Genomic DNA, 15,452 nt, shown 5'->3' with positions numbered 1-15,452 from the left:
TCTGACTGGCAGCTCTCCAGCCACTCCTCCCCAAGCCTGCAGCGCTGCTGGGGGTTGTTGTGGCCCAAGGGCAGCCCCCGGCATTTGGCCTTATTGAAACTCCCCCAGTTGGCCTCAGCCCATGGCTCCAGCCTGTCCAGGTCTCTCTGTAGAGCCTCCCTACCCTCGAGCAGATCAACACTCCCACCCAACTGGGTGTCATCTGCAAACTCACTGCAGGTACACTCGATCCCCTTGTCTAGATCATCAATAAAGATGTTAAACAGGAGTGGCCCCAACACCACCTGTGACTGGCCACCAACCAGTTTTAACTCCATTCATCACAACTCTTTGAGCCTGGCCCAAAAGTGTCAAAGTAAGCCAACAACAAAAAATATTGAAATAGTTCTATTTGATAACTGTAAAGATTTTTTTAAAGTGACAGATAATTCACTCCTATTTTAAAAAAATAGAAAAACATTTACTTAAGTAAATAAAGAAAATCTAGATTAAGGCAATGTGAATTATAATGGTAATTCAGTTATTTTTCTAGTTAAAGGCATTAATTCAGTATATTTTCATGGTTTTACAGTGCACTGTGATTAAGCCTTACTCAGACAGGGACCTTATTTGGGACACACTACTGTGAACATTTGGCAGTGCAAATCCATGCTATCCAAATGAAACTTAAGAATTGGAGGTGGGGGGGAGGAAGAGAGATGAAACAAAGTGATATATCAGAAAAAATAACAAATCTGATTGTCAAGTTTTAAAACTGTTCAGCATGTAAGCATTTAAAGTTATCAGAAATACAAAAATTAGTAAACTTGTAACTGCTATAAAAATTTGTAGTTTTTAACTTACAAATCCAACATCTGAATAGAAGCTTACAAAACACATTCTGAAAGCAGAAACAACACAGTAGTATACATCGCTGTTCTCTCTTCACATGCATTTCTTTAAACAAATTTCTCAGCCAGTCTAATCTGAAATACATCTTCAGAGGTTATGACCATCAAGTATTTTAAGCTGTTTATTCTGTTTTCTTTGCCTGTCTTTTCTTAACACCATCCTGGTGCTGTTCAGAAGACCGTTCACAGACTGAAGAGCCATTAGAAGATGCAGCACCTTCACCCTTCACTTTGGATGGTGTCTTTTGCAAACCAAAAAACATATGGCCTAATGTAGCCTCAAACGGACCAAATGGAGAAGTTGCAGATCTTGTCAACATCATTGTTACCTATGAAGAACAAAGATCAAGTTACAATAAAGGTTTTAACAACTTCACAGCAATTGAAAACTAGTTCAAAGCTGCATGTATGGCATTTCTAATTTTCGACACAAGCATGAGGCCGTCCCACCCAGAACAGGAATATGTTCATTTTAGCTTCAATTGATCAAAGAATGCTTTACTTTCTGATCTACACTCTTCACACATGCTATACACAAATGATGTGCACAAATAACTTTCTGTTTAAGTTTACTAAAATCATCCTAAGAGTAAACAACATTTCATGTCATACAACTAAGGTGAAGAGCAACTTTTATGTGTAAGTTTTGTAACCTTGTTCAAACTGAGAAACTGTAAACAGAGTGTCTACTTCAATTTAAATTGAAAGAATGCAATGTGTAAGCACCTAAGTATGTATGCACAGCCAGACTTCAGTTAGAATTACAGGCATATTCATTCCATAAAGCTGAGAGATTTAGGTAGAAATTCATTAGAATACATAACTTGAAATCAGGACAGAAAAAAATGTTTTGTAGTTCCAGATACTGGACAAGTTTATATTGCAACAGTTTCTACACTTATCAGAGACATGAAAAATTTCTAAAACACTACACTAATACGGGACTATGCCACATCCACAACTGTTGCTTTATGAGTTAAGGAGATCCTCAAGTTCCTGATTGTCAATATGATCATCAGTTTAAGAACTTACTCACTTCAGTGCAGCCTGACAACCAGCTTCTGAACACAGCTGTAATTTCCCACTTCCACAATAACATTTTCCTTTCCTTCTCTATTCCCAGCATTCTCAGTTGAACAATGTCTTTATTGGTTTAAGCACAGAATCATGAGCATCAGCTTGAATGTAGTCTTGGCTCCCTAAACCAGATTCTCTAGAACTAAACTTGTCAGCTTCTTCACAGAAGGAGAATGGGAACTTTTAGACAGACTCTAGTCTGTTCAACCGCAGCTCTGAAGCTCTTAAAAATCACCAGACTTTTGCTACCACAGAGACTACACTTTCTTATTAGCTAATAATCCTGAAGACAGGCATCATCCTGGAAATTAGCAAAACTGGAGGGATTAAAGGATTCAATAGAGAAGTAGTATGTATTTTATAATAAAAGCAGTTACGGCTACTTCAAAGTGGGTTTGATACACTTTCTCTTCCCACCTAAATACTTAGGCTGTGAACACTTTAAGCGAGATGAGAACCAAATTGGCTTGTTTTGTAAACCCACGGATGACTGCACAGGTACAAAGAAGGCATTAAGAAGATAGCAAAAGGCAGAGAATAGGAGAGCTTCTTTCTGCAAGCTTTGTCTGAGATTATGACATACAAGCCTGGCATATCAACTGCTGGGTGCCAAAGTTCCTGATTCCCCCTCCCCCCGCCATTGAACAGTACCAGTAATGGAGTAGGTCTTCTATTCTACAGGTTTAAGACTTCAGTAGGAGCTGGACTTCCCATCCAGAAGCATGCACTCTAACTTGTGATAAGATGTTTGAGGGCATATTTTCTTCTCAGAAATAATGAGATTAAATACTTCTGTTATTCAGTTATTTACAACACTTCCACATTCTTACCTTAGAGACAACAAGAAAGACGGTGTATAAAAACACAAGGTTGTGTCTTGCTATTGGGAAGTACTGGCTGTGTTGCAGGGTGAAGAGAACTGCTCCTACCAAAGTTACCTTCACAGGGCTGGAAATCAAACAAGACAAATATTAATTTCTCTACAGTAAAAGCTGCCATCGCCTGGAAAGCAGTAAATGTTCCTAGCATGCAAAAGAATTATTTTTGAACAGAACTAATGAAAACTTGTGGTACTAGTGACAAGGTCCAAAACCTAGCTATAATTAAACTAAGACTTTCACTTTATATACTACATTTTCTGTCTATGATATAGACAAGCATCAAGTTCAGCACTACTTTACACACCCAGGAAACTTGTGTTTGACAAATCCTCCTCAAATCAATGCCCCTGTTCAGACTCTATACATCAGCTTGCTCCTCTTCTTCCTCTTCCAGTGTATCTTATTGAAGAGTTAAATCACAAAGTTTGCACTACCTGGACTAGACTTAAAATTAGGTTCCTCTCCTGTAATCCAGGTGTTACTCATTCTAAGGAGTTGTTTAAGGTGTTGAAGAACAACATAGTCCAAGTCTCTGTTCACTGTGACACTCCAGCAGTTCCAGGGTTGTAGTCACCATATACTTGACTTGAGCCAAGGCTGTGTTACCAGGTTTTCCCAACATAGCTATGTTGACTTGAGACATGCAAAGATTTACACCCTCTAGCCATCTTCATTGTGGTCGTAAATCCCTTACTGGATACGCAGTCAGAAAATAGAAGAACTTTTGTCAATTATCTAAAGTTGTCTGAAGAGAGAGCACTAATATCGTGGCAGAAAAATCCTGTGCATTTCTTGATCTGCATCTACATGTGACATGTACAGGTGACATTCCCATTATCACAGAGCATCTAATGTAGACACATTCTTCACTGTCTTTTCAGTAACTCAGAAATTTATTGTATCAACTTCCTGCTCAGGAAGTCCAAAAAACAACTATGTGTATAAATGCATCTCATCCGTTTGCAGAATGTTTTATCCATTTAACTTTGTAACCTACTTCTATTTAATATTCTTAAGCTTTATATATTAAACAGAACTTCAAAAATCCTTTTTGAGTTACTTGAGCCACATCCACAATGGAGAAGGAGAATATATGCAAGCACTGCCATAGTCAGTAAGCACTGCTCTAGTGTTGCACCTCTAAGTAGAGTGTTATTTAGGTTTACAGTGCTATTACTCACAGTGGCTTCTTCCTTATGGAATTCTGCTTTCAAGACTGTCACTTAGGCACTGACAGAGGGATAGAAATTCTAAATACCTGGAATTTCAGAAAAAGCCAACAATTTACATAAGCTATAAAATATTTAAATACTGCCAAAGGAAAGGCTACAAATCTCTCTGTTATTCTGTTGCTAAGAGTGGCTGCAGAAAAGCAAAAAAACTTTTTTTTTAAAAAAAAGTATGTAGATTCTAAGGACCTGAGAGTTACATGGGAAACACAAATGAATTTTAGGAAATTACCACAGTGAGCTTATCTTGACTTACAATAATAGCTTGTGGATTTCTAGCCTGTCTCAATAAACTAGGAGACATGTAATATTCCCATTCTTTGCTTCTTCAAGAGAAGTAATATTTCCTATCTTGCGGTACATTTTTGCTTTATTGAATAACCAATTTGCACTTTCTCAAATAATTCATATCCCTGGAGGAAAACAGTACTGTCAGAGAAAGTTAGAGTGACAATGCTCAAAGGAAGCCAACTTAGTGATGGTTAGAACATGCAGACTTCATGTGTATACTTCTGGTACCACTGTCCTTTCATTTTGGATAGAAAACCATGTCCCTGTAGAACAAATTGAGTCAAAACTGCTTTCCACCAACTTCCTACTGACTCAATATTGCTTTCTGTCATATAATTTTTGTTGACTCAGCTTTCCATTTGGTGTTCTTGTGCTGTGAACCTAGAATGATTAAAACATCTGTTAAAATTACTGAAGATCGTCAACCGGTCTTTCACAAGATAGACACCAAAATCTGAACCACTAATAGTACCTGTAGGCACAAGGAGTTAGCAAAATAACAGTTAACACCTTGCAGTCTTTTTTAAAAACTTACAAGGACATCTTCAGTAGTTCGTTGGTTTCAGGTTTCCACACTCCTCTCACCAGCTGCTCAAAGTTGGAAATTAGGCCACCACCAGCTCCTGAAATTACAGAGATTTATTACTGTAAGCCTCCACTGACTACTACAACTACTGCACAACCTGTTATTGCTCCCAGCAAACCTCGTTACACCAGGTGCCAAATGTGGCACCCGAAGCTCAGACTTAAATAGACTAATCCAATCTTTTATATGTGTATGACTTAAGCTAACTGACATGAAACCTCAGAGGTTTAGCTACTGAGTAAGAACCTCAGGTTTACCTTTATGTGATAGCATCTGAACCGATGCACTCATCACTACAAACAAATTCCTGAATTCCCAAAGTGAATCTCCAGAGAGGCTTATATTGTTCCATTCCTCACATCATCATGTAAGTACAGAGAATGCCTCTACAACTATGAGGACCCTCTTCAAGAAAAGGAGGTATGTATTTTCACATTAAAAGAACATGAAGATATGAGGAGGTGTTAAGACACTCTGGCCAACAAGATTTATCTGTATTATAATCTGGGAAAATAATATGTTAGATCATCACATTAACATATGTTATTTTCCAAAGCACAAGAGAATCAAGCAAACAGAAACAAGAGCTGCACTACTTCTTGAAGTGGTTCTAACATTGTAACTACAAAAACAGCTCTAGGAAGGTAGCTTCCAGAGCTGTAAGCCAAACAGCAGGCAGGCCAGAAGGTTCATTCCTGTGTTTAAAATCAGATAATAGTTAAAACACAAAAAGCTAAGAAAACAAGTTCTCCTCTTCAGCCACATCCAAGAAAAAGCTCTGAAGAAATATGATTTTGGAAAGTTTAGTAACAGCACCAAAGCTACATGGAAGATTTATTTCTTTATTGCAATCAACTACACACCCTACCAGTCCTCACAAGACCATCTGAAGGGATGAGATGAACTTCCCTCAGAGTCATTCAATGTCATCCTTAATCCAGGCAGAAAAACTGCTGCACAGCCATTTCTCTTGAGGAGACAACAGACTGTATTAGGACTACTATATCCAGCACAGCAAGGAACGGTGCTACAATTACACTGAAGGGCTAGACATTTAAATACCACTCCAAAACATCACAATCCATCAGAACAAGATGTTATGCATGTTACCTCTGGCCCAGCCTACAGCTACCATGACAAGCCAGGCATCTTTGAAGTGACTGTCTGCATGTTCAATGCCAGCTGTTATCTTCCAAGTCCTAGTCACTTCTTTCATTCCTGCAACCAGAAGCCGAAGAGGCAGAAAGGCAAAGCACCGATAGAATATGTCTTGTGGACAGTAAAACACAAGATACCTGAAAATAATGAGAAAACCCATTAGCAGGATTCAAAAGTTTTTGCTAAGGAATTCACTTTCTAATAGCTTTCAAAGATACTTCTGTAATATGACTAGCAAAGCATGATATACTACTCATAACTCACTGTCTTGTGTGCTAGACACACTGGAACAAATCTGAAATACTTTTGAGCATGCTTAAGTTCTTGTACCAAAATCATCAAACATTATTTGAAATTGTTCTTACTGCCTTCATTGTCCTAGAGAAGAATCCATTAAAATACATGAGAAACAGCTTTAAATTTTACTGTTCTGTAGCTTATATATCATGTTTTTACAATTTAAATTATTAAATTAGTGTCTGACTGACTGTGTGTGGCTTGGGTTTTTGTGGGTTTTTTGTTTCATTGGGGTTTTTGACAGGGTGGTAAATTACATGCTGACACCATGCTTTCATACTGATAGGTACATGGAATTACATACTGCTTTCATACTGATAGGTACATGGAATTACATAACTTCAGCAAGAATGCCTCCACTAGTTGGTGTCATGCCAGATGAAATGCAGAGCTATTTTCAAAGAGATTTCTCATCTTAGTAACCACCAATTCTAGCTTTTCCAGCTTACCAATTGCAAGCACACGTTTTCTAAAAGCGTTGAAAGCACAGTACTCAAAATCTTTTATCAATTGCTGTAAAAACAAAGTTAAAGATGGCTAACAATGAAACCCTAAAGTGACTAAATTTTGAAAGATTAGATTATGTGGTGTTTTATTGTAATTCTTCAATCATAAACAAGATTCAGTTCTTACAGAGACATTCAAGGGCTCAAAAATTTAATCAAGATTAAGTATCTAGATTACTTCAGCACAGTAATAAGAGAGTAACAATTAAGTAATATCAGACAAAGCCTTTAAGTGATGGGAAGGGTGCTTTTTCATTTTCTAAGGAAAAAAAAAAAAAAGATACTTGCCTGTTGGTTTAGGCTTCTGAGCTCAATCCTTTCTACCAATAATTTCTAAGGCTATATCTTTCTCCTGTTTCCTCTGGCTGCAATGCAGAAATGCACCTCTTGTACCTAGTTTACTTTGTAAGAACTACTAGCAGACACAATAACTAAAGAGTCATGCTTCATGGTTAGAGATTAGAAATCAGGACAGCACTCAGGGTTTGGAGTTTACAGCAGAATGCCAGGAAGCTTCATCCCCAGAAAGGTAAAGCTAAGCTGAAGACTTGTCCTAGTTAAGTATTTTCTTTTTTTGCAATGGTTATAGATCTCACCACGGCAAACTTCTAAAGCTTCTCTTCAAGATCTCCCACAATGGAACATGCAAGAGCCTATTTCTCACAAATAAGAAAATTAGCAGAATTTACATTGCTAACTACAGCTCTGGTGTTCAAGTTTAGCTTTACTTTTGATCTACTTATTTTTCTCCTATTGTAAAGCAAATTGCCGTTGTATGCAAGCAAGCTTCAGTTGATATGAAAACAAAATTTATAGAAAACGTGTATTTTAACAGCTACTGCAAATAGGCATTTAAGACACGCACTCAACAGACAACGCTAACCAGAATTAATTTACAATCGCAGACTGTTGTTTTAGCATCCTGAAGCACAGGTAACTGGACAGAACCTACCGTTGCAGTCCCACCACGGCATTTTGTCCATAATTTCTGCTGGCAACATGTGCTAACAGCAGATGTCGCTGTCCTACAGACTATCTAAGAGCATTTCTCAAGCATAGCACTTTTGTTTCCACACATTTGTTTTCCAGTTTTATGTATGGCTTCGTTTCAAATGATCTGAGACCGACAATTAAAGCCATCATACTCATAAAGAGAGAACTTTGTAAAACTAGAAGCTTAAAAGGTTTCATAACTTTCATAGCTCTTCGTTAAAACCTCATTTGCTGTGCACAGCAAATTACATTTGACCATGTTAAGTTCAACAGAAATCACTTTCTCTTTACGTGTACTCCTAACTCATGTCATTTACTAAAACAAGCAGACACATCTCCCACGTCAGACTAATATGAACTATAAGCAGATTCTATAAGCTTTGTTAACACTTCACTACTTATTACACATTAAAAATTTCACCAATTTGCCTAAATAAAATCTATCATCTCCTATTGCAACATGACGACCAAAAGATTAATATATATATATACATAGATAGAAACACTTACTTTCATTTTAATGAATTTGCTATTAGAAAGCCTAAGGGGCTACAAGGAACAGATACTAAAGATGTCAAGCAGGTAACACTCTCATAGGAATTGAGATTTTAAAGTTCAAAAACCCACTGCTGCTCACAAAGTTTGTGAAGTTTGAGTTTCTTCAAAGATCACTTTCTGGAACAAATGAACTCCACTGGAAGTCCACCTTTATATGAAAATAATTTCAGTGCTTTTTCTGAATTCCAAAACCGGCCAAATTGCTGCCTTGTTCACACACCTGATTTCCCATTCAGCTCTCAAGTGTTTTCCACTATAATGCCCATCCATTTGGGAAAGGGAAAAAAAAAAAAGAAAAAAAATTATGTCAGGAAGCAGAAACTAACGGAGAGTAAAGATGATTTGTGTCTTAGATCCCAAATTACAGAAAAGCTCAAAATTTCTACATAGCCAGGTTCTGGTCTTCAAGAGCTACTGATGAAAAACTAGGCTGTGTTTACATCTTACCTATATCCAGAAAAGTTGTAACTGAAGTCCACTTCACTACAAAAGAATGTTTTCATCTGTCTGACCAGGAATACTATAAAAATCTAAGGTAAGTCTAGTTTAGTGAGTGAGCATTTTGTTATACAACAGCCTGTAAGAGTTGCTGCCTTAGGAGCATTTTACTCCTATAGAACAGGACTGTAACAACTATTTTGCTGCAGTGACTTTCTAGATGAAGAGACAGCATCCAAATCCGTAACATTTTTAAGTTAAGCTTCTGATTTACATGGAAGCTTGAGGGTATAATACTAGTTTACAAAGTATAGCTTTCTCAGAACCAATACTACTCAACTCAATTGTAGCTGCTTACCAGACTGAAGATGCCAGTAGTATATTTGCGCTCTTCGCCAGTAATGCTACTGGAGGTTCTGCAAGCATCAATGAAGACAAAACTGAACCACCAAAGCAATAAAGCATAGCACTAAACCAGCAGGCAACTGGACTTCGGAGTGACACTTCCACAGCTCCTGAAACACAGGGAAAAGATGCATAAGTTAAAATAAACATTTGAGAATCACATCATGTTTAAAACTCAGTATTTTTCAAATCATGCAGTCCAACATCATTCCTTTACGTAATGAAAAATCCTGCAGAAATCTGTAGGTTTTTACCAGAAAAGTCTTCAGAAATACAAACCAGAGTACACTGACTTAAGCATATGCTCTCTAAATAAAAGTGAAAGACTGACACTGTATTCTCTGAACATCTTCTGTGGGTTGGTTTATCATAACTATTTGGCTGCCAAGAAGAAAAAGCTTCCAGAACATGGCTGAGAGGTCTCATTGTTAATAATCTGGCATTGATAAATAGTTGTTTTCAAATTTGTATTAAAAATACACAAGTTGCTTTGCTGACCTAGACAGGATTAGCACTGGTAACTTTTAGGAGGTTAGTCTACAAATTCCATTTCTGCTTTTGAGTGTTTGTGAATTCAAGGTCACTGTTTATATTTTTCCTTATAACGCCCTGCTCACTGTGTTTGCTGACCAAAATGACACCAGTATCCAAAACAATTATTAAATAGTTTCACCTGCAATCCTGAACAGAGAAAAAAAGGTTACCTGAAGCCATAATAATAATAATAATAATAATAATAATAATAGACTCGCAGTTTGGTTTATTATGTTATCTTTAAAGCGAATTATCAATTTTAAATTGCAGTTGAACTATGCCTAAAGAGAGTTCAATATTGAAAGATTATGTAGAGGTAATTGGAAGTCTTAACCAATTTCAGGGGGCAAAGCCAGAAATATCCTCAAGTAGTTGCTTTGACTATTTCCTTCCCTTTCAAAAGTCCAATGTTGCCAAAGCTTCCCCTTTACACAGGTGCAGAGCTCTGTTTGCCTGAAAAAGTTTCATAGTCCAAAGGCTGAATTCACAAAAGCAGAGATGAAACCGAGTGTCTGCCCCAAAATGAAATGTGATGTATGTTCCCAATTCAGAGGTGAAGCTTTTGGTTTGTCAGGCATTTCTGTGGGAAAAGCAGCTTCTTACTCAAAATGAGAAGCTTAAACCTATCAAAGAGAAAACAGTACTCTCAATACAACTCACTTCATACAAAAGTATTAACAAGATTGTTCCAGTTTTAGTGTTGGCACAGCTATCACATATTGCAGAACTATGTAAACTCCGATGTAACTGCCAATTTATAAAATGAGCACTCCTAAGCATTACAGAGTATCTGAATAGAAAGTAATACCTCTTTTTTAAAAAAACTATTGCTTAATTTATTTTCCATGCTGCAGTACCTGGTGCTCTAAGTTGGTTACGCTCAGCTTTGTTATTGCATATTACCATTTCTCCACAATAGCTATCTATTATGTTTGTGTGCATAAAATTAACAGGAGAAAATTGTAAAGCCTGTTAATGTTACTTAACAGCAAAAGTAAGAATATAAAGTGGGCTGTTACGTCCAGATCCCATATAACTGAATGTGGACCTATCTTCACCAGCATATTTGAAAAGGGCAAGACATCTGCAGAATATTAATATGGTTTTTGCTTACTACATTGAGGTTTCCTCAATTAAAAAAAAAAAAATCTAAAAATGCTGACAGCCATTACACTCAGAAAAAAAAAAAAAAAAAAAAAGGCGGCAAAAAATACATTAAGTAGACACTCACTGGTCCAAAATAACTACAGTAGCTTCCTTCTCACATCTAATTATTCTCTTGTTTGATGACACAGCTGCATTACAAGTACTACTATATACCTAGCTTAGCATGAAAGGACTGAATTCCCTTTCTTACAACATGAGAATATCCTACTCCCACATTCAGCAGTACTCTCTCTGTTGAGTAACTCCACTAAATGCTGCTCTGGTACTATAGCACAAAGTGACCATACAGAGAAGAAATATCCCAAACTTTACAAGACAATAGAAAACCCAGCTAACAGGCAGCCAGTGTAAATCACAAGGAAACGTGCTGGAACTGCTGCGTACTGCTAATACATCAGCACCTGTTTTATGCCCAAGCTTTAACTCCTGGACAGACGTAATATAGGATGTAATCTGCACAGTTTTCTGGTTTTGGAGTGAGACCAATAACCACAACAGGAGGTTCCACATCCAAGAATTGTCAACCTCCAGATCAGGTTTAAAAAAAAAAATCTTACACTTCAGACATCCAATGTCAGGTGGGTGTGAAACAACCTCTCTTTCATTAGCATGAAGCTTCTCACCTTGCATTAGAAGTAATCAGCTTAACATCTTACTGGCAGCCTTCACTTACTGAACTATCTCCTCCCTCCCCACAAAATGCAACATGACTGAGAGCTACCTGAGAGCTGCTTCACTTTAGCAGCCGTTGAGCCAGTTTACGAACATAATGAAAGTAAAGCATTCCAGGTGCTGTGTTTTTGAATCTAACACACCGTATTCTATTTTTCATGCACATGGACATTGACTTCAATTAATGAAACATAATGTAACAACTAGTTTTAATGAAAAAAAATGAAGATTCTCATGTATAAGGTTTGAAAAGGTTTAAATTTTCTATTGTACATTTGTATATCATTTCTCTCCTACATATTCTGTGAAAATATGTTCACTATATTTCACTTCCTATATCAAAGGCCAGCTTAAAAAATAAACTTAAAAAAAATAATTCAATGAAATGTTGAGTTATTATAAAATTAGTTTGTTCTCTGTTCTCTTTTCAAATCCACTCACCTGCCTTTCAGCAATTATCACTTCTCCACTCTTACTTTCTCCCACAGCTAGCAGTAAGTGGTTTCCAGTTTTGAGGACATATATAGAAATTACTATTATTATTATCAAGTTGCCCTCTATGACCAAGCTCCAAAACAAAGCATGTAAATTTCTTCATTAAGCTACTATGTGTAAAAGGACAAGAGCCTGGAAAGTCTACTGGACTTCAAGATTTTGTTGGTCAATGTTAGAATTTTCTTGGCTGAAACATTTTACAATAGTATTCAACAATTCACAGCTGCTTCCTAACAAGGAATATATCCATCATAGAAGACAACGAGGAAAAAAATGCTGATACTAATTTAAACTTCATCTTACTGTTGCTAGGTAAATTATGACTTGGATATAACCTTTCAGAAAACAAATTCAATTTTAAGTGAGTCACATGTCTTTAAACAAGCAGTCACTTATATTTGTCCTCTGATGCAGCCTGTAAAACTAATGAGGCATCATACAACCATGCAAATTATGATCTGCCAAAAGGCCACTAGTGCAAATAGTATGTTTTAGAAAGTAAAGTTTCAAAATGCAAGGACTATTGTTGAATACAGTTTTAAATGTTGTTTCTAGACCACAGTAATTAAAAAAAAAATTGCAGCAAAGTATTTCTATCAGTAGGATAAGTCTGATTTAATCTTTCCAACATGTTCCAAATAGACAATCAGTAATACATACCACATGAACATCTAAAGAGCAAACCAGAAGGACTTGTCTAAGTTTTTATAGCACCCATATTCAACTATATCTAATAATATCAAATAAGCTAAAGGATTTAGAGTCAGATTTAATTTAGCAAAATTATGTCTAAAAAAATTAATTTTCTTCAAATGACCAGAATCATGTCACAGAAAACTTGCAAGAACAAACCCAGTATATTTCTCCCCAGTTTGACACATCCTCAACCCTCAACACCTTTTTCTGTCCCTTCATCCCTAAAAAAGAAATTTGCCAGTTACACAACTGACTTAAGTTACAAATGAGCAACTCCTAAGCAATCCTCAACACACTAACCAATAACTCTTAGTTTAACACAGGCGGAAAGCAACAAGTTGGTTGTCACTGCTGTAGTGCACCAGCACTTACAAAGGAGCCAGAAAATCTAGCTAGAAGGACTGGAAAAGTCCCAGTTAGTGTGTACTCATCCATGATACAAATACCCACACTGAATCTGATTTTAAGCAGTGGGGTTTTGGTATTTTAAGGAAACAGTAAGCCAGGATAAACCAAACATGGCTCTGGCTTGACCACATACTTCTTATACCACCAGCCACTTAAAGTTACTCAGTCACACTGTGAAAAATAGCTACTGTTCTAAGTTTCCAAAAAAGAATCCCTAGAGAATATTAATCAATGATAGCATATCCATCCTATTTCATGACTGCTTTTTCAGTTATGCTTTAAGATTCAGTTCAAACTACTTGCAAGTGAGGAACAGACCAGCATGCAGTCATCTGAATTACACTTACTAATTCAAAATATTAGACGCAAAAGTTCTGAACTTTACAATTTTTAAGCCGAAAAGAAAAAAAAAAAAATATCAGCATGGATCTGTCAAGACTTCTGACAGCACACTTCTAGAGAACTCTTGTCTTTTAAGTGTATCCATTCCATATCAAGGTAGTGCATGATAATGTCAAATACCTTTAGAGCGAAAGTCCCTTTTTGAATGGAACAGTTATATTACACAATGCCACAAGTCAGCACCCAGAAACAATTTTAGCAGTAGTAACAAAATTTGGTGAAGACGGTAGCACACATAATCATTTTATATCAGTGTTCACAGTCTGCTAAGTGCACTTACTCAGCAAGAACTAAAAATTCCCCTTGACAACATCTATGAAAGGACCAAAGAACAATCTCTCATGAAACAAACAGCGCAGAACCTTAAAAGTCTGAAGCAAGTAGAAGCTCCCAAGTCTGCAAGATAATCCTGAAAGTCAGTTTAGTTTCCTACACAGTTATGAGCCAGGATGCACAGTTACTGTAACAGTCCAAAGCCACACCACATGTAGTTATTCTAAACATTAAAACAAGGCTAGTCTCTACATTTGTGACAACTGAAAGCTAGGCTTGGGGTTAACAACCATAATGCAAAAGATTTTCTGGAAAAGAGCACGCAGAGATTGAAGTGTCATTATGTGCACTCATACAAAATCCAGAATCCTGTTACTGGCAGTGAAAAACTTTCCTGATTTAATTTTATGATCTGTGGAAACAACATGAAATGTCACTTAGCCCACAGCATTCCCATTAGATTCCCAAGCTGTGTTTCCTAGAAGACAGAACTGCCTTAACAGCTTCCTGCATATGCAGGGTGTGTGAAAGATAGAAAGCCATGAGTTGAACAGCTCTCCTCTCACTTCTCAGATGTAATACCTGATAGCAAGTCATCAGCCTGTAATCTGCATTCCTTCTTTGCATGCATAAGCCCAGTTTCAGGGGTTTCAGGCCTTTTATTCTTGGGACTTTTAAAATCTTAAACTGCAGAAAGGTTTTCAACAAGACTCCTGGTTGATTTCACCAGTGCCTCTAGTTCTGAGAAAGCGAAAAAAGTTCGGCTGGGTGCTTCCTATGTAGTTTCTGCAGTCAATTACACATTATTTACTGACATACGAACTAATGAAGACTGGAGACAAACTTACTTGCATGCTTATAGACTAACAGAAAACATCTGGATTTTGATGAGAGAACAGCACCCGGCAGGGCTGGAAATGCCAGCCGAGCCCCCAACAGCAGGCCCGTGCAATGCTTCGGTGTAAAAGCTGGAACTTCTGCTCAGCGGGTTCTCGCTTTAGAAGCCACGAGGAGCGCTGGCAAACCTCTTGCTACACCAAATGAAACACATGCTACTTGAGCTTTAGTGGGAGTACGCACTGGAACTGAGGTTTAGCCACTCACTATCATTAAAAACAAAAAATAGTGAGGGGAAAAAAAAAATAGAATACCAAATCCCAAACATCAAAACACCACTTTCTAGCATTTTACAAGCTGGGCAGGCCTCAAGGCAAAGGACCCCCGAGGTGCTCTAACACCCCACCCTGGCCGAGGCACCTGCTGTTCCTGCAGAGACCCAACGGCAAAGCCTGGGCAAATGCCGATCACCCCGACATCACCCGGCACCCCCCGGCCCAGCCGCGCTGCCACGGGCAGCCCCGCTCCCGGGGACTCCGGCTCCCCTTAGGCACCCCCCGCCATCTTGCCCGGCAGCCACCCCCTGAGGCGGGGGTGGCCGGCGCCAGACAGCTCCCCGCCTCCCACCTCTGGCCCGGCCCGGCCGGGGGGCACGGTGA

The 15,452-nt window shown here is 37.8% G+C and overlaps 1 protein-coding gene across 1 annotated transcript; it reads right to left on the bottom strand.

The window, feature by feature from the left end:
- Positions 1-760: 760 nt before the first annotated feature.
- On the bottom strand, positions 761-9,414 carry TMEM38B (transmembrane protein 38B). The gene is made up of 6 exons (XM_026866429.1): positions 9,263-9,414; positions 8,687-8,719; positions 6,065-6,249; positions 4,904-4,991; positions 2,798-2,915; positions 761-1,219 (listed from the first exon to the last, which is right to left on the bottom strand). Exons 1-6 carry the CDS (start codon positions 9,367-9,369, stop codon positions 1,013-1,015), a joined length of 738 nt encoding a protein of 245 aa, XP_026722230.1. The 5' UTR covers positions 9,370-9,414; the 3' UTR covers positions 761-1,012.
- Positions 9,415-15,452: the final 6,038 nt, after the last annotated feature.

Source organism: Athene cunicularia (genome assembly GCF_003259725.1).
Source record: "Athene cunicularia isolate RWA chromosome Z unlocalized genomic scaffold, athCun1 chrZ_part2, whole genome shotgun sequence".
Classification (NCBI taxonomy): domain Eukaryota; kingdom Metazoa; phylum Chordata; class Aves; order Strigiformes; family Strigidae; genus Athene; species Athene cunicularia.
Note: the sequence above shows the minus strand (reverse complement) of the source record. Positions and strands in the feature narration are given on the sequence as shown.